Source organism: Littorina saxatilis, linkage group LG3, assembly GCF_037325665.1.
Source record: "Littorina saxatilis isolate snail1 linkage group LG3, US_GU_Lsax_2.0, whole genome shotgun sequence".
Classification (NCBI taxonomy): domain Eukaryota; kingdom Metazoa; phylum Mollusca; class Gastropoda; order Littorinimorpha; family Littorinidae; genus Littorina; species Littorina saxatilis.
The window spans coordinates 2,640,103-2,659,840 of record NC_090247.1 but is presented as its reverse complement, the minus strand read 5'-3'; the positions used below and the strand labels follow the sequence as shown (position 1 = coordinate 2,659,840).

The following is a 19,738-nucleotide window of genomic DNA, read 5'->3' as shown; positions in this document are numbered from 1 at the left end:
AGATTGGCGCATGCGCATTGACCGCATTGAGAGGGATTGTTCAGTTCGTGACACCGGCTCCTGATATGGACCACCTCCTGTTGTGACAAAGTGACGGTGTTAGAGCGCTCAACACAACTGATTTCATTCCCCGCATGGATAACTTGCACGTTACGCTTATCGGTTAACTAAAGAGAGACCAACTACCAAGCGCAAAATGAAACTTCTTAGCAAAAAACAAGCTAGTACCAGCATAAAACAAAAAGTGATCCATATTCGGGCCCCTTCCCCAATTAGAGAAGTTATGGTATCGCCGAACAACGGAGTTACTAACACGAGGTAAGACAGGTGTGCGCGTGAAAAGTTTGAGTCTTATTCGAACATTACAAAATGATTCGTGAACACCGTAGAAAGTTGATCAAACCGAATGAAAGTGATGAAGGGAGGTAAATTGGCATCGTGGAGACATAGCTTTTCGTTAAATTGTCGACGATATTTACAATGTTTTGAATTGTGCTAGCAAACCCAGTCTGATCTGCGGGTCTGGTCATCATGCGTTGTTTTCGTAACTTCTGTATAAAATGATATAAACCTTCAGCAACGAACAAAAAGAAAAGAAAGAAAGGTTGGAAAAATGAAGAATTACGATACAAACGAACACAGGCAGAAGTAAAGGAAGAAGGAACAAAATGTGATCCAAATTTAACCGAAACGTCGTCGTTTTCTCATTAGGATGAACAGGTAAGCAACAATACCTCTTATAAGAAGTTCTTAAAAGTTCGAAGTTATTTTAGCATATAGGTTTTTTTTTTATGGTCTTAACAGTTAAACATGTATTACGTTATCATTAAGATTCATGCTTTGTTAGCACTAAGCAGTTGTTTTAATCAGTCTGGTTTTCTCTTGTTTTCATCTTATGAACATTCTAAATGTTAGACTAACTTATTGTCTTGTACAGAATAACAACTGTGTGAATGGTGCTATACTGAATGAAAGAGTGTGACATGAAGTTCTTGTACATCATTGTAAAGAGTGTGAATGACGTTTTAGTTTAGATGTCAAGCGCTTAGAGCAAGCCTTTTTAACGAAAGTTTTTGATTTAGCGCTATATAAATGTTCTTATTATTATTATTATAATACCGAGATCGGTTCTTTTGATGATGACGATGCTGGTGCCGCTGACGATGATGGCAAAGATGGCGACAATGATGACGACAATGATCATTAGGTGTCTTTCCATTCAGGCAAACCCCTGTAGTACTAGGAGCGGCATATCACGGGGAGGGGAAAGGACCCATCTACTACTTCGATCTCATGTGCATGGGAACGGAGAAGGACATCTTCCATTGCCCCGGCGCTCTCATGGCTGACGTCAACATGGAATGTCGTCACGACAATGACGTCAGCATCGACTGCGAGCCTATGAAACCAAGGACTGCACGTATAGGTTGGTTTGAACATACCATAAAAGAGAGAAAGTTCATCCTCATGTATAGGTTTCTAATGCACAACGCAACTACACACTCAAAGCATTTCACCCGTGGTCAAGAAGTGTTCAATATTAACTCTGTCCATCAACAATGTGGTTATATCCTCTGAACATGCAATTACATTTTAAGGAATGAATTAAATATTTAAAGTCAATTTGATTGCTTTTCACCGCGATTTGTTTCACCACACTACCACATTTCTCACTGTATGTAAAGTTATGTACCTTTCATCAGATTTCTTGAATTCGGGACCCTCTTCTTTAATCTATTCTCACACGTTAAAAAAACCAAAAAGGGATCTATCTTCACACGTTCATAATTGCATTTGTCATCTTAAAACACGGTTCTTGTTAGATATAACTTTACCAGTCGACGTGGAATTCTCCTGATATTTTGGCCAGAAGATCCATCAAAGATATATGCACAGCCTGGCGGTCACCTTACGATTATATTTTTTTTTCTGATGATACGACGAAGTCACCGAGAGAGACCTCCTTTTAGTAAATGTTTGACAGTTCCTGGGAGAAGTGACACAATGTTTTTCGTGAAGTCTTCTCCAACGAGATTTTGCTTATGACGTCAGATATGTTACTTTGGAATACAGGGCCTAGACTAGAAGTCTTGGTTTATTCAGTCAGTGTCGTTTGTCATTAACATCATACCGACATGCTTTTCTTTTTCATTATGTTCTCCTCAGATTCCGCGCTAAAGGTGATAGCAGCCCGCCTGTCCGGGGGATCCAGACCCACGAAGGGACGACTGGAGGTACAGGTTAACAACAGTACATGGGGAACTGTCTGTGACGACCATTTTGACACCAAAGACGCAATTGTTGCCTGCAGAATGCTGAACATGATTAAAGGGTCAGTCTTTCTTTATATTGGAACAAAAAGCGAAGTTAAAAAAAAAAAGAAACAAGTCGCGTAAGGCGAAAAGACAACATTTAGTCAAGCTCAGTCAAACTCACAGAATGAAACTGAACGCAAAGCATTTTTTCTGCAAGACCGTACACTCTTAGCATCGTCTGTCCACCGCTCGTGGCAAAGGCAGTGAAATTAACAATACAGAAAAGCGCGGTAGCGGTTGCGCTGAGGAGGATAGCCCGCTTTTCAATATCTCAATTGTTTTTAACTCTCTGAACGTGGTTTTAATCCAAACATATCATATCTATATGTTTTTTGAAACAAGAACGGACAAGGAATAAGATGAAATTGTTTTTAAATCGATTTCGGAAATTTCATTTTAATCATAATTTTTATATTTTTAATTTTCAGAGCTTGTTTTGAATCCGAATATAACATAATTATATGTATTTTGAATCAGAAAATGATGCAAAATACGATAAACGTAATTTTGGATCGTTTTATAGAAAAATAATTTTAATTACAATTTTCAGATTTTTTATTTTTTTATATTTTTTTTATACATTTTATTTCCTTTATATGCACATAAACACAGCATAACATACATCATACACCGAGTTTATCAACAAAGCGTATACACACGTACATACCTAGACAAGACACAGACATAGACAGTAGGGTGGGTTGTTGAAAAAACAGGGGATATGGAAGGGGGGGGGGCTGAGGTTGTGGGGGGGAGGGGGGGGGTAACCGAGGTTGGGGGAGGGGAGGGGGGAGAATAAACAAATCAAAAACAGCATCCGTATGAAAGTTGTGTAAATACCCTAAAATGACAAGCTCTTTTGACAAACTCAAATTACTGCAATATGTGAAATTTTGACATAACCATTCTGTGAAATCAGACCAAAAAAGCTTAACTCTTGTGCACTCCCAAAACAAATGTATTAAGGTTTCCTCTTCCTGTGTACAAAAGCTACATAGTGATGTGTCGGAAATTTTCATCAAAAATAACAGGCGTTGAGTGGGAAAAATTCTATATAGTATTCTATATTGGAACCACCTTAGGTATGTGTCTTGTGTAGTTCGCCTTATTGTCAGAAATACCTTTCCAACATTTACATCAAAATTCAATAAATTAGCCCATTTTTCCATGCACTGTAGATTGCCATCATTTTTCACAAGATGGGTATATATATGTTTTACTCCACCTTTAGCTATTTGTTTCCATACAACATCATCACCAATATGAAAAACATTGTTTAAAACTGCATCTAACTTTAGTCTTTCATGAAAATTCTTAACTGAGCGCATAACGCCCTCGAAAAAAACAAAATTCAGTTGTAAATTTGGATGTTTCAATTTAAAATCGTTATATGACAAAAACCCATCAGCTCTCATCAAGTGACCGACTGTAATAATGCCATTTTCCATCCAATTCCTGTTAAAAATAACCTTTTTATCTATGCAAATATGTACATCATAATACAGACGCTGTGAAGCAAAATCACTCAAGGAGATGGGGACACATTTGCATGCAAAATGTTTGTAATGTTTGAAAACATCTCTCCAGAGAGGATTCTGAACTCTTTGCATCAATATGTTTCCAAACTCACCTCCTCTCTTGTGAATGTTATGTACAAGTGGACACAGAGCTTTCAGAAGTTTAGTTACTTTTCCTTCACAACAAAGGACTCGCTGTAACCATGATATCTTCAGAGCTGACAAAAAGCATTTCAAATCCACCATTTTAAGCCCACCCTCTTCAAACGACTGATATGCTGTTGTTCTCTTTATTCTATCTTTCTTACCATTCCATAGAAATGAAAAAAATAACCTATTCAAATCAAACAAAAACTTATCATCAGGGTCTGGTAAACTCATAAACAGATGAGTTAACTTAGACAGCGCCAAACTCTTAATAACTGTTATTTTTCCAAAGGGTGTTAAATTTCTTCTGGACCAGGACCTGAACAAATTCTCAATTTCTACCAATTTATGTTCATAATTTTCAGATTTTTAATGACCAAAGTCATCAAGTAAATGTTAAGTCTCCAAGCTGAAATGCAATACCAAAGTCCGGCCTTCGTCGAAGATTGCTTTGCCAAAATTTCAATCAATTTGATTGAAAAATGAGGGTGTGACAGTGCCGCCTCAACTTTTAGAAAATGCCGGATATGACGTCATCAAAGGATTAAGACATTTATCGAAAAAATTCAAAATATTCTGGGGATATCATACCCAGGAACTCTCATGAAAAATTTCATACAGATCGGTCCAGTAGTTTACTCTGAATCGCTCTACACACACACACACACACACACACACACACACACACACACACACACACACACACACACACACACACACACACATACACCACGACCCTCGTCTCGATTCCCCCCCTCTATGTTAAAACATTTAGTCAAAACTTGACTAAATGTAAAAACACGTTGAGTCCAAATTGCTGCCAGGACGCACTTTTTAGGGTGGTTTTCCCAAAGTGGCTAAAAATCTTAAACGTACTTCAATAGAGATTACACCTTGTTCTATTTTAACTCACATTGGGAAGTCCAATAGTTTAGTTTGTTTGTTTATGCTTTACTGTGTACACGATCATGTGTAGCACCACTATTGTGTCCAGGCTTTTGCAGGGGGATAAGAGCAGCCCTCTGCTTGGACACACCAACAGTCAACCGTTCTGTGCAGATTTGGAATCTTTTGGTTCAATTACATTCGCACATTGACATAGCCTACTAGGTAGGGCTCACTTACAAAAGTAAATGCGCAAACAAATCGTACAAAGCTACCAGTCTCAATGCTTGTGTGTATCTGTTCACCTGCAATAAAACACATATCCCATGTAAAGGCCTGCTCAAGTCTGTGATGATTGACTAGAGTGTGTGCACCGGTATAAATAGATCTTCATATTAGACTTCCGTTCTTCTCAAAATATGTTTGTTTTTGGTTTTTGCTTGTTTGTTTGGTTGTTCGTTCGTTTGGTTGTTTGTTTGGTTGTTCGTTCGTTTGGTTGTTTGTTTGGTTGTTCGTTCGTTTGGTTGTTTGTTTGGTTGTTCGTTCATTTGGTTGTTTGGTTGTTCGTTCGTTTGGTTGTTTGTTTGGTTGTTCGTTCATTTGGTTGTTTGTTTGGTTGTTCGTTTGTTTGTTTGTTCGTTTGTTTGGTTGTTCGTTTGTTTTGTTGTTTGTTTGTTTGGTTGTTCGTTTGTTTGCTTGTTTGGTTGTTCGTTTGTTTGGTTGTTTGGTTGTTCGTTCGCTTGGTTGTTCGTTTGTTTGGTTGTTCGTTCGTTTGGTTGTTCGTTTGCGTCACCGTAGATTAGAACCAGTACTGAGATCTTTATGTAAGAATTCCATTCTTAGCAATATTGTTTTGTTGTTTGTTTGTTTGCGTTACTGTAGATTGGAACCAGCACACAGATCCTTAGATTAGACTTCCATTCTTCTAAATGCATGTCTGTTTGCGTCACCGTAGATTTGAACCTGTATTGGTCAAGGACTATAACTCCACTGGACAGACAGGTCCTGTGCTTCTGGATGACCTTCACTGCAGTGGTGTCGAGTATGACCTTGACCTCTGCAAGCACCGGCCCGTGGGGCATCACAGCTGTCACCATTATGAGGACGTGGGCATTGACTGTCAGCCTGGTCTCAGCGGTCAGTGTTTGAATGAAGAGAGAGAGAGAGAGAGAGAGAGAGAGAGAGAGAGAGAGAGAGAGAGAGAGAGAGAGAGAGAGAGAGAAAAGAGAGAGAGAGAGAGAAAGAGAGAGAAAGAAGGAGAGAGAGAAAGAAGGAGAGAGAGAGAGGCAGAGAGAGGGAAAGAGAGAGAGAGAGAGAAAGAGAAAAGAGAGAGAGGCAGAGAGAGAGGGATAGAGAGGAGAAAAAGAGAGGCAGAGAGAGAGAGAGAGAAAGATAGAGAGAGAGAGAGAGAAAGAGAGAGAGAGAGAAAGAGAGAGAGAAAGAGAGAGAGAGAGAGGCAGAGAGAGAAGGATATTGAGAGAGAGAGAGAGAGAAAAGAGAGAGAGAGAGAAACAGACAGGCAGAGACAAAGAGAGAGACAGAGACACAGAGAGAGACAGAGATGGGGCGATAGAGAGAGATAAAGATAGAGACAGAGATAGACACAGGCAGACAGATAGACAGACAGACAGACTTCTTGACTCTCCCTGCTTCATCATTTTTTCCCCCATGTTATCTATTGGTGTCTCATGTTAATGTCTGCAGAGAGCATCCAGGCCCAATGCCCCCCAGACTTCATGGAGCACAAAGGTTTCTGCTATTTCTTCAGCGAGGAAAAACTGTCAATGGAAAACGCTACGGTAAAGAATGGATTCAAATTGTTTGTTGTTGATGGCAATGTTTACCTTAGTCGCATCAAAAAACTTTCACGCGTTTTGATACATGTTGACGGGCGCAGTGGCGTGGTGGTGTTACACGACACTTGAGATTGCCACAAGTTCTCAAATGTCGTATAGTTTTGTTCTTTTATTCTACGTCGCCCGTCTTCGCAGCAGCAGAAAACAACTCGTCAAATTGAGTTCGAGGATTTATTTAGCATTCCATACATACAACTGCACATCATAGCAGAACTCAAAGTAGAAGCTTTTTAACATTCAAATCGCGCTGGCATATATAGTAAATACTCAATCTCGAGAATATTCCAGACCGAACATGATACAACTACATTATACGAGCCGTCTATGGACTAGAACAGTGACGTTCTCTGTGACGTACATCAAAAGCGCCGACGCACTTAATCCGAACGAACGCCACGAACCCACTACTCAAAACAACGTGGTAAACAACTTGTTTTGACAGGACTAGAAAGTTCACCTGCATTCTCGTTCAAACATAAATATTGTGTTTACAAAATATAATATCGGTACTTTCCCACAAAGTACAAATAAGTCAACTACATGCAACACACAAAACTGAACCAAAGTTCAGCAACGGCAGCGTTTCCTAACAGGTGGTAAGACGTCGGCCTCCTAATCGGGAGGTCGTGAGTTCGAATCCCGGTCGCTGCTGACTGGTGGGTTAAACGTGGAGATTTGTCCGATCTCCCATGTCAAGTTATGTGCAGACCTGCTAGTGACTTAACCCCCTTCGTGCGTACACGCAAGCACAAGACCAAGTGCACACAAAAAAGATCCTGTAATCCATGTCAGAGTTCGGTGGGTTATGGATACACGAAAATACCCAGCATGCCTACTCAACGAAAGCGGAGTGAAGCTGACTATGCTCTCAGAGTTTTGTGTGGGGAACCCAAATGGGTAAACCGGCTCACACGTAGGCTAACCAGACAATTCTGGAACGCTGAAGAAGAAGATACATGTTGATGATTTAAATACGGTGTTTGCTTGGGACGATGTTCTATGTGTGTTGTAAAAGGGCCTGAGATTAAAGGAAAAAACGAAAACTGTACCTCCGTTCTTTGTTCATTTAGAAAAAGTGCCAAGAACTGGATGGCCACCTTCTGGAGATCAGAGATTTTGAAGAGAACACCTATGTCAACCAACTCATCATGACTAAAACAGGTGAGGCAATTAAACCACTCAACCATATACACAACTCCATGACGCTACTTGAAACCACCTCCGGCTCGGGAGCCTCGTTGACCAGGAGCTGGAGCGCAACAACCATCCCTCCCTTGCGGTGGCCCCTTTTTTTATTTTATTTTTTTATTACCATCTAAAGTCGGGGTCAAACCCGTGAACATAGCCCTAATGGTTTTATCGTGAGTGCGTTAAACAATACTTTTCATCAACTCACTCACTCACAGGGGAGTGACCTGCTTAATGTTTTAGCGGTCAGACCGGGACTGTTATTGTTGATCGCATTAGAAATGAACAAGACAAACTAACATTTTAATTAAACATATCAAAGTGAGTTCTCCTCAAAAATGACCTTTCTTTTAATAATTCGCAATATCTTGAAAAAAGCACCGAAAAGCAAATTCTCAGTAAACATTGAAGCCCGAATGGCGGAATCTTACTCTGAGGATCGCTTCGGTTATCATTTTGGCCACAATTACCCGAAAACAGCACCGTTAAGGCGTCATTACTCATATGCTGCTGAGCGTTAAATGTTATCGGACATGACTGTCTAAAAATGATAGCATTTGCTGGTAGTTTTCAAGAATACATGGTATCGCAAATTTAAGGAAGCTGTTGCAGGGTACCTGCAGGTGGATAGAATTTCGACATAGTCACGTTGTGTCGAAAATGAATCGAAATCGTGGGAAAAAGCGAGAATTTTGACTGCGAAATTCGAGTCATTCTAGAAACTGTTTTCAAGTTCAAGGGACGTAACTTCTGAGTGCAAAAGGAGAGCATTAATTCGGGACACTATGTTTTTTATTTTATTTTTTTATCCATTTGGTTGTAGCCAAAATTAGTCTGCAATGCTGCCACACCATTGATAAAGTAAAAAAATATGCGAACTTTGTTTTTGAACAGTTGAATCCCTGTGGCTTGGGTTGAAGAAGGATGAACGCGGGGACTATATTTTCGACACGGACAGAAGGAAACCGGTTTACAACAAAGGGACTCTACCGGATATCCAGGACCCAGAAAAAGAGTGTGTCAAGGTCACTGAGGATAAGCAATGGTTGGAGGAAAAGTGCGACATGTTGTTGAACTACGTCTGCCAAAAACACGGGTAAGTTGGTACTACCGGCTCTTAGTATGGCATCGATGAGGTAAGGTAAGACAAGGAAAGGAAAGGTGAGGTGCGGTAAGGTAAGGTAAGGTAAGGTAAAGTGAGGTAAAGTGAGGTGAGGTTAGATGGTAAGGTAAGGTGAGGTAAAGTGATGTAAGGTAAGGCAAAATAACATACGATAAGCTAAGGTAAGCTAAGGTAAGATGAAATAAGGTAAGGTAAGGTAAGGTAAAAATGAGATAAAGCGATGTAAGGTAAGGTAAGATAAGGTAAGGTAAGGTAAGCTAAGGTAAGGTAAGGTAAGGTAAGATAAGATAAAGTAAGGTGAGGTAAGGTAAGGTGAGATGGTAAGGTAAGGTGAGGTAAAGCGATGTAAGGTAAGGTAAGATAAGGTGAGGTGAGGTAAGGTAAGGTAAGGTGAGGTGAGATGGTAAGGTAAGGTGAGGTAAAGCGATGTAAGGTAAGGTAAGATAAGATACGATAAGCCAAGGTAAGGTAGGGGAAGGTAAGGTAAGGTAAGGTAAGGTAAGGTAAGGTGAGGTGAGGTGAGGTGAGGTAAGGTAAATGTAAGGTCGGATAAGATAAGATAAGATAGGATGTCTATTTTTATGTTTACACACATGGGACGTTTTCTCTAAGCACCAGTATGCAGCAATGCAGGCAACAATAGCATAAAGACGTTAAATAATAATCAATGTCTATGTCACTACTCTACTATTGTACTTGCAGAGTAAGGTTGCGAGTTCGACCCTGGGTCAGGGCGTTAGCAATTTTCTCCCCCCCTTTCCTTTCCTTGGTGGTGGGTTCAAGTGCTAGTCTTTCGGATGAGATGAAAAACCGAGGTCCCTTCGTGTACACTACATTGGGGTATGCACGTTAAAGATCCCACGATTGACAAACGGGTCTTTACTGGCAAAATTGTATAGGCGTAGATATTAAATGTCTACCAAAATACCCGTGTGACTTGGAATAATAGGCCGTGAAAAGTGGATACAGCGCCGAAATGGCTGTCGATCTACTGGCCGATGTGAATGAGTGATATATTGTGTAAAAAATTCCATCTCACACGGCATTAATAGGTAACATGCGCCTTGAGTCGCCTTGTGTGGTGAGATAAGTGCGCGATATTAATCCTCGTAAATAAATATAAATAAATAAGTAAGGCCCCATCTGATAAAAACACATCTCTCAATAAAAAAGCAAAGCACCTGTTCTACCTGCGTCCATAGTTTGAACCAAACTGTACCTGTTATAAAAGGCCACCTGCGATGTAGGGACACTTTTGGCTGGTCCCAAGGGTGACCATTAATGGCAGGGACCACTGTACCATGCTCAGGTTGACCAGTTTGAATCACTCGAAATCACATTAATCAAGACTTAGAGACAGAACCATAACTGCTTCTTTACTGTGGACGTACTTGGCCCGAAATAGAACCAAGCTAACCTGTCAAACCTGTCTATAAGTTCCAGCCAAGGGACCGACCACAATGATCGTTATAGACAGGTGGTCGCTATAGAAAGGTGAATTATATATGTAGCAAAAACATGTCTGGGATCCTTTAGGGCGGTCGCAGTGGGCAGGTGATCGTTGTGGAGACGTTGTCGCCAAGGAAGGTATGTAATATGTATCATGCATGTTCAGGAGCTCCTTATCCCAAAAGATAACATTTGAGATTTCTTTCCCTTTTCAGAAAAATCAGAGCTCGTGACTACCTGCCCTAGAAAGGACAAACGTCGTCTGCAACACAGTTACAACGCTGATCATTTGAAACACTTCCTTACTGCAAGATTTCGTTTAATGGAGAAATAAATCAACTGTGCATTGTCATGTGATACTGTTTTTGAAGTGAACGATCTGTAAGAGAGAGAGAGAGAGAGAGAGAGAAAGAGTGAGAGAGAGAGAGAGAGAGAGAGAGAGAGAGAGAGAGTCTGGAGTCTGGAGTCTGGATGGTTTATTGATTAAGCCTTGGGCCCATTTCAATTGGGGGTGTACAAAGTTTCAACATTCATGCTTCATGAAAAATAATCATAGTAATATTAATCATAATAAAAATCATCATCATCGTAATGACAGTCGACATGGCGACAGTGGAAACAGGCATTTACAACAGCAAAACGTTTGAAAAAGGACAGTAATGCATCAGCACAAAATCCAGTCTCTGTCGCACTTCACTCATGTCTCTCTGTCATCCTTCCGTCCATCCATCCATCCATCCATCCAGCCAACCATCCATCCATCCATCCATCCATCCTTCTATCCATCTCATGTCCCTCTGTCCTCCATCCATCTAATCATCCGTCTGTCTGTCCAACCATTCATCCGTCATCCATCTATTCATCCCTCCATCTATCCCTTCACATGCCCTTTCACACGCAAATCTGCAAGCAGTTATATGCATAATCGTTGCATCCCTGATACATAGCATCACATTAACGTTTTCAAAAACCAAAACATTATTACTATTTTTTTAAGCAATCGACAAAAACAACAAAAATAGCATACACATAAAACAAGATCGTGCAATATCTTATATTCAGTGTACCCACTCACTGCGTATTTTAAACGCGTTCATGATGAAGGTTGCAAGTCTAAGTAATATTGATCTGTTTGGTGTCGCTAGAAGTAGCGCCAGTTTAAAGCTTGATGGACGGTTGTAATATTTTGCAGGTATGTAGTACTCACGAATATCAGCATATTTTGGACATTTCAAAACAAAATGAATTTCATCTTCGGTCTCGTTTGCGCAGAATGGACACAAGTAATCTACAGCTGTTGACGACCGAATGTGTCGTAATCGGTGCACTTTGAGTGGCGAGACACCAAGTCTTAACCTAATCAGGCAGTTTCTTGCTTTGACGTGCTTCAGGTCATTTAAGTATGAAGACATAGATAAGGCTGACTTGAAAGTGCTACAGAAAAGGAATCGTTCTTTACTTTGTACGGTTTCTATCCACTTTTGCTTGTATAATGTGACTAGTCTGTTCTTGAATTCCGTTATGAACGCATTTTCATTTCCAACGCCTTGTTGAATCCAAACTTGGTCAAAGCCGTATTTGTATAGCACATAGCAAACTGATGACGCCCATGTTCTTTTATTTTGTTCGTGTAAATAAAGCAGCATTTTATAAGCTTTCTGTGGCAATCGATGACTAGGCATTTTCAGGATGCGCAACCAAAATCGTATGGACTTAACAAACGTGTTGACAAATAACGGGTGTCTGCCAGTTTCTCCATACACAAGTGTGTTTGGTGTTTTCATGCTTGTGTTCAGAAACCTCTTAAAGGCAAACAGATGCGAGAGAGACAGAGAGACAGAGAGACCGAGAGACCGAGAAACAGAGACAGAGACAGAGAGACAGAGAGAGACAGAGAGAGACAGAGAGACAGAGAAAGACAGAGAGAGAATTGAATTGAATTGAACTTTATTTAACAAGGATTAAGATTTAAGGCTACGGCGCCTTTTCTTACAATCTGTCCTTGGGAAGCATAGACACACAATTATATAATTAAAAAATTAAAAATTAAAAAGTTAAAAAGTTAACCAACAAAAGGAGGTCGGAAAACTTCAGCACGTGATAATAAAGATGACGATGATGATGATGATGATGACGATGATGATGATGATAATGATGATGATGAAGATGAGGCATGAAGAGCATACATTTGTGGTTATACATAAAATCAAATGCATACTATGCAGGTTATAAATACACGCTGGTAGCAATCGAACATGTAGCAATAGTACAACAAAAATATGTTCAGAACATACAATGCACAGCATATCTTTGACGTAGGGGAAGGGCTCCTAATATGGACCGGCTCCCAATATGGACCACCACCAACTAACGGCGCTAGAGCGCTCAAAAAGGTTTTATTCGCTGTATTCACCCTCTTTAGATAACTTGTTCATGTCAAAACAGTTGCAGAAACACAAAATCTCAAAACCGTTAGGCTTTTTCTCTCTTTTCACTTTTGGCAGCGTTCACTCTAAATTTGCCGCCTAAAACGGACTCGTTTCTGTCTACAGCTAAAGCTTTTATCAAACAGAAATGGCTATATATGACAGCTAAAACCGTATTTGTTACATTTTAGCAGTGTTGACCCCGAGTTTCTACTGCAAACAAAAAATAATAGCAAAATATCAAAGTATGTGCGAGTCCCCTAATATGGACCACCTTCAACAAATCGAAGAAAATAAAAGCTAAAGGCTATTTTCATTAATTCATTAAGAAGCTTGCTGGTAATAACCTATAACTAGCCCTCGAGATTTAAAAAAAATGCAACGAAAAGTCTTATTTTCGTGGAAGTTGATAATTTCACTTATTTTCACTCTGTTTTTGATAAGCTTCTTTAGTTTCCTGGTGTGCTTCAAATAATGCTCTCATCAACCCGAAACAGATAAATCTAAAGCATATTTTAATTAGGCTGACTTGTACACTAATTTGTATCATGTTATTTTGAAATATAGGGGGCTTTTTACAATGATTCGTGAAGGCCGCTTCACTGGTCCATATTAGGCGCCCAGGCTCTTAATATGGACCCTTTGTGATTTTTTCTGTATTTAATTTTTGCTGAATGTGTATCAAAGCTATTTTACTCTAATTAGGCCTAACGGTTAACCTAAGAAAGAAGGACTACCAAACACAAAATGAAACTTCTTTGCACAAAAACAAGCTAGTTATCAGCAATAAACAAAAAGTGGTCCATATTAGGGGCCCTTCCCCTAATACTAAGTGTGGTAAATCAAAAGGCGTTAAATTACTTAGACATTAAGTGGTTTTTGGCTCACGTAAGTGTAGTCTATGCGATCGTAACTTTGTTTGTCTGTGCGTGCGTGCGTATGTGCGTGCGTGCGTGCGTGTGTATGTCTGTGGTAGAAACTCTAACATTTGAAGACGTCACATTACATTGACGTCACATGATGACGTAAGAGGGTTAGACGTCACGCGAAGGAAGTACTGAAAGTCTCGGTCATTATTATTTTGAGCGGGCCGAGACTAGTTGGCAGTCGTGTCCCTGTAAGTAGGCTACATGCAGACAGACAGATCTAGATCTAGTGTCTCGCTTTCTTGCACAGTTTCACCTATGCTCTTTCTGTGTGTGTGTGTGTGTGTGTGTGTGTGTGTGTGTGTGTGTGTGTGTGTGTGTGTGTGTGTGTGTGTGTGTGTGTGTGTGTGTGTTACTGTTTGTCGATTTCTTACGTGAGCCTTGATGGCTTCGCCTCTTGTTAACACATTTTTTAAAACGTTTTGATGACTTTAAGTGCTTAAAGGATGATGGAAGCGAATTCCAAACTGAAGTACCCGAAAAAGCAAGACTGGTCTAAAACAGGTCAATTCGTGGAATCGGTGGGATCAAGTTGACCGACCCATATCTGTGGGTAGCTTTATTAAATAATGATGTAATGTAAATCGGCACTTTACCGTAATACAATTTATGCATGAAAATGGCTTTGTTTAACTTGAAATGATTTTCCAGTGGAAGAAAGTTAAGCATTTTTAATTTTAAGAGAGAGAGAGAGAGAGAGAGAGAGAGAGAGAGAGAGACAGACAGACAGACAGACAGACAGACAGACAGACAGAGAGAGCGAGGAAGAGACAGAGTGAACGATCTGTAAGAGAGAGAGAGAGAGAGAAGGCGAAGGCGAAGGCGAATTTTTATTGCATCAAACACAATGTGTATGTACAAGGGGGAGAAATAGTTAGCATGTGAACAAAGTGGACTTGACCGTCCGGAAGCAAGGCAACTTAATGTGAGCTTGGGAACGAGTTACGGTACACATGCACTTGTGTGCATCCGTGTGAACTCGTGGTACCTCTGTACTATCGGGGATCCATTAAGGTTTCCGAGACTGAGTTTCATTTCTATTGAATTGGTCTCGCGGAATAGCCGATTCTAAAATTTGCATAGGTAAAACGATTGTTTTTTTAGTACAAGCCTCTGGAGTAAATTTTGTGATTTAATGTTTTTGTGAACGGGAAACAATTGACAGGTGGCTTTATTCCATCTCCCTTTTTCCCTCCGCCGCGATGTAAAGTTGAATAGTTGAAGGTGACGTTAGGCACTAATTAAAGAAAGTGGGGCTGCCTGACACCCCTCGAGTTGAATGGGTTAATCTTGTGACACCGGCGCACAGGATGTGAACGCTAAAACTGTGCTTTTGCTTGGAATCTTTGAGGGAAGAAGACGTGTATTTGGTGCGGTGTGTTTTCAATGCCGTTGTGTGACATGTCTGTCACGACCGGAAATCTTTCCGGGATGTGAGGATTCTTTTGCTGGTAGGTTAAAACAATTTTCTTTCTGTAAATGGGTAGGCGGTGAAAAGAATAGTATGCTGCTTGGGGGGAGGATTTATTTGAATGTTCAAGTAGATTGTTTTGTGAGTTGGAATGTTTGGGAAGACTTTTGTGTGTGTGAATGTTTTAGAAGACCGTCGTTTGAGAGAACGGTATTGTAGGCATGTTATTTGGTAGGAATGATGTGTTTTGTTGTTCAACGAGTTAGTTTGTGGTAGTTGAAATTGTTGATTTGTTTACGTATGCTTACGGCGTGCATTCTGTGCTTTGCAGGATGGCCGAGTGTGCGACGGGGTTTAGTTAGGTCTGGGTTTAGTTAGGTCTTTTTCTTTTTTTAGTGGGTCGTAGATTTGTTTTTATAGACTAGGTTTTGTTAGTGAAGAGTAGTTAGATTTAGTGGAGAGAATTTGGTCAGGTTTTGTTAGAGTTTTTGTAGATTTGTTTTTTTTTAAAGAATTGTTTTTTTTAGGTTGTTTTTTTAGATTTCGTTTGTTTTAAATTAGAGTCTCATTGTGGTTTTTTTTGGATTAAAGTTGAGAGTGAGGATTTAGAGTAGAGTGTAGTTTGGGGAAAGGATTTGGTGTGTTTTAAAGGGTATCTTTAAGGGAAGAATGTAGTTTTAGAATGAAGAGTGAGAATATTGGTTTTTTTTTAAGTTGTTTAGTCCTATACAGTGAAAGTGTTGTATTTGAAAATAAACCCCCGTTATCCCACATTTTCCCCATTTCATCGTATGGAATAAAAGAACCTGGGTAATATAACTTGTGTCGTCTGCTTTAGTGTTTGAGTTCAGTACGAAAGAGGAAAGTAGATTGGCACACGGTTACATTTGGCGCTGCGGAGCAAGGGTGGGTAGGGGGTGTTACTGTTAGGGCTAGGATTAGAGTAGGTTAGGGGACCCCGTCGCACAGGGAGAGGATGGCAGGCATGCAGTCCGGACGCGGGCTGGTGTCGAGGAGACAGGCGTGTGAGAAGTTGGAGGGAGTCCGGGCGTGACGTCGACGGATGCGGCTTTGTTGTCAACATTGCCTTTTAGTTTGTTAATCCGTGGAAGAAAGGATTACAGTGATTAACATTTCTTTTTACTCTGTTAATCCACAGAAGAAGGACTTCAACGATTAACATTTCTTCGGACGTTTGTGAAAGACTGTTTGCACACCGTACAAAGAGACAGAGTTGGGGAGTGGACCAGCACTGGAAGAGTGTGTTTGATTATGTTGATTTGATATTATGACTGACATGTGTAGTTGTATGTTTGATTATGCTACATGGTGATGTGATGTGATTACTAACACTTTTGGTTGTGTTGTATGTATGCTGGGTGGTGTGGGTTTTTTCTTGGTTGCCAGTAAGAGCTTGGTTTAACTTGTATTACACACGTGTTGACAAGTTTCGAATAACCTTCTGGTTGAAGAAACGTAACACCAACACAGGTCAATGTTATAAATACCAACCTTTTAAAATACCAACCTTTTAAAATACCAACCTTTTAAAATACCAACATGGATGAATCTGGTTTGGAATTTACTTCGGCCGCTGATTTTTCACAGACACCGTTGGGGCTGGGAAGGGGAAGGATTGTAAGAGAAGGAGGGGATTTGCGGAGAATGGCTACAGAGTTGGGTAGCATGAGGGAAAGTTTAGAGGCAAGATCCGCCCCGAAAGTTGTTGTTTCAAAACCCCCCAAAGTCAGGAAATTCTACGGAGATAGCAGAGAAGATGGAAGGTACTCTGTTAAGGATTTCATAGAAGAGATTAGTAGTGCTGTGAAGGATTTCGGGAGAGAAGAACAGATTCGCTATGTGACTCAGCATGTAGAGGGACTAGCCAGGGTTGAACTGAAGTCATGTGGTCAGTCATACAGCAGTATCGAAGACATTTTTGCAATCTTAGTGGATGCATTCGGCGACAAACGCCCATTACCAACTCTTATGGCATGTTTTGCTGAAAGGCGACAGGGAAGTCGAGAAACGGTCCGAGCGTATGCCAATGATTTATTCACACGCTTTAACGCGGTGAAAGCCAAACAAGAGGAATCGAGACGCGCTGTGTCCTCTGAAGACCTGCTTGTGGATCATTTTGTTGAAGGGATTCATGACAGATCGCTGGTCCTTGATTTGAGGAGGCACATACAGAACGGGTCGGTCTCATTTAGTGAACTGAGGAAATTGGCATTAGAATGGGAAGAAATACGTACTCCAGTTCCAAAGAACGCTACAGCCAATACAGTCGCGACTCATGACAATTCAGATTGTTGCGAAGAAGTCAGGAAGATGGCGAGTCGCCAAAAAGAGTTAGAACAGGAACTTGAGGCACTCAAGGTCGGGCTTTCAGAAAGACGACCTCCCAAATATAAGTTTACATCCGATGGAAAACCCATTTGTCTGAAATGTGGCAAGCCTGGCCACGTGATCAGATCATGTACTTGGAAAGGGTTAAACCAGTAACCGACTGTGTAAAGAGCCGTACACAGGACGGGGAGGAAAAGGGCTCAGTTCTTTCTGGAATGGTGGGCGAACGACCTGTTGTTGTGGTAGAAATGGGAGGTGTGACGTTGGAAACGTTGTGGGATACCGGTTCACAAGTCACGATTATCAGTGAACATTGTTTTTACAAACATTTTAGCGAAGAACTGGTAAGAGACAATACACTTGTACGGTTGGTTGGAGCCAATGGGTTGGAGGTTCCCTACATAGGCTACACTATACTGGACGTTAAGGTTGGGGAACAAGTTATTCCCGAAAGGGTCATCCTTGTTCAAAAGGAAGTTTCTGATTCGGAGGGTTGCGAGCCGCGAGTCATACTCGGCATGAACGTCATCCGTGACGTGAGAGATCATGGGCCTGTGAATATTAGAGTGGCAGACATAACGGTAGACACTCCAGCTTGTGTTGGGTTTGTGAGGGTGCCAAAGGGTGGCATACACATGTCCGCTCGCTCAATTTCCACTGTTTGTTTGAGTGGAGGGTATGGAAAGAAGGTGACAGAACAGGGCGAGTACGTCATAGAGGCATTAGAGGGTCCAACCCGGGAGAAGTGTTTACTAGCCCAAACTCTGGTAAAGGGAAAAGGTCCGTGGAACGTCCAGATCGTTAATCTGAGTGATGAAGATGTCTTTTTGACAGAGCGAACTCCGGTTGGCACGGTTCATGCAGTTCATAGCGTTGTTTCGCCAGGGGTGAAGGCAGAGGAGATTGCTGGGAAGGTTGTGGTGTCGTGTGATACGATATCTGCAGAGAGTGATGTGTCAGACTTGAAGGTTCCCGAGAGTCTGTTGGGCGCAGCAAGTAATGAAGAGGAACGCAAACAGTTGCATGATTTGTATTGCGAGTTTCCAGAAACATGGGTCAAAGATGATCTGGATGTAGGTTATTCTGACCTAATTAAGCACAAAGTTCCTTTGCTGGACGATGTTCCAGTAAGTCAGACATACCGTCGCATTCCCCCAACACAACTTGAAGAGGTTAGAAAACACATTCAAGACTTGTTAGAGAAAGACATTATACAGCCCAGTACTAGCCCTTTTGCTTCGCCTATAGTTTTAGTGCGGAAGAAGAACGGAGAATTGCGCATGTGTGTGGACTATCGCAAGCTGAATGCGAAGACGAGACGTGATGCATTTCCACTGCCAAGGATTGACGAGTCTTTGGATGCATTGAAGGGAGCGAACTACTTTTCCACATTGGATCTTGCTTCAGGGTATCATCAGATAGCAATGGACGAGGAGGACAGACAAAAGACTGCTTTCATTACACCATTTGGGTTATTTGAGTTCAAGCGTATGCCATTCGGACTCTGTTCCGCTCCCGCTACTTTCCAACGACTCATGACAGCAGGGATGAATGACCTGATTTTCCAGATGCTGCTGGTGTACTTGGATGACATTTTGGTCTATAGTAAAACCTTCCAGGAACACGTTGAGCGATTGAGAGCAGTGCTTTCTCGACTGAGAGAGCTGGGACTCAAACTGAACCCGGACAAGTGCAAGTTCTGTCGTACTTCAGTGCAGTATCTGGGCTACACCATTTCACAGGGTGGCATCGCGACTGACGCGGAGAAAATCAAAGCTGTTGAACAGTGGGCAGTTCCTCAGACGCTTAGGGAATTGAGAGCTTTCTTGGGATTTGCATCGTACTACCGCCGATTCGTGCTAGGGTTTGCACAGATGGCAGGGCCGTTGCATGCACTGGTCGGGAAGGTACATGAGGGTGTGAAGGGTAAACCCGGAGGGAAGACTGTTCGGTTGGGTGGAAAGTGGACGTTAGACTGTCAACAGGCTTTTGAAAAGCTGAAACTAGCTCTCATCAGTGCTCCAGTGTTGGGATACGCTGATTATAGTCTTCCCTTTGTCTTGGAAACAGACGCAAGTTCAAAAGGTCTGGGGGCAGTGTTGTCTCAGACTCAGGAGGGAAGAAAGAGGGTTATAGCCTACGCAAG

The 19,738-nt window shown here is 41.2% G+C and overlaps 1 protein-coding gene across 1 annotated transcript in view; it reads left to right on the top strand.

The window, feature by feature from the left end:
• The window catches only part of LOC138961385 (CD5 antigen-like), a 12,838-nt gene extending 2,006 nt beyond the window's left edge, over nt 1-10,832 (top strand). The window contains exons 3-9 of the mRNA XM_070333001.1: nt 1,224-1,426; nt 2,167-2,332; nt 5,820-6,001; nt 6,569-6,663; nt 7,791-7,881; nt 8,803-9,004; nt 10,696-10,832. Coding sequence (XP_070189102.1) covers nt 1,224-1,426; nt 2,167-2,332; nt 5,820-6,001; nt 6,569-6,663; nt 7,791-7,881; nt 8,803-9,004; nt 10,696-10,726 — 970 coding nt within the window. The 3' untranslated portion in view covers nt 10,727-10,832. The remainder of the gene's footprint in view (nt 1-1,223; nt 1,427-2,166; nt 2,333-5,819; nt 6,002-6,568; nt 6,664-7,790; nt 7,882-8,802; nt 9,005-10,695) is intronic.
• Nucleotides 10,833-19,738: the final 8,906 nt, after the last annotated feature.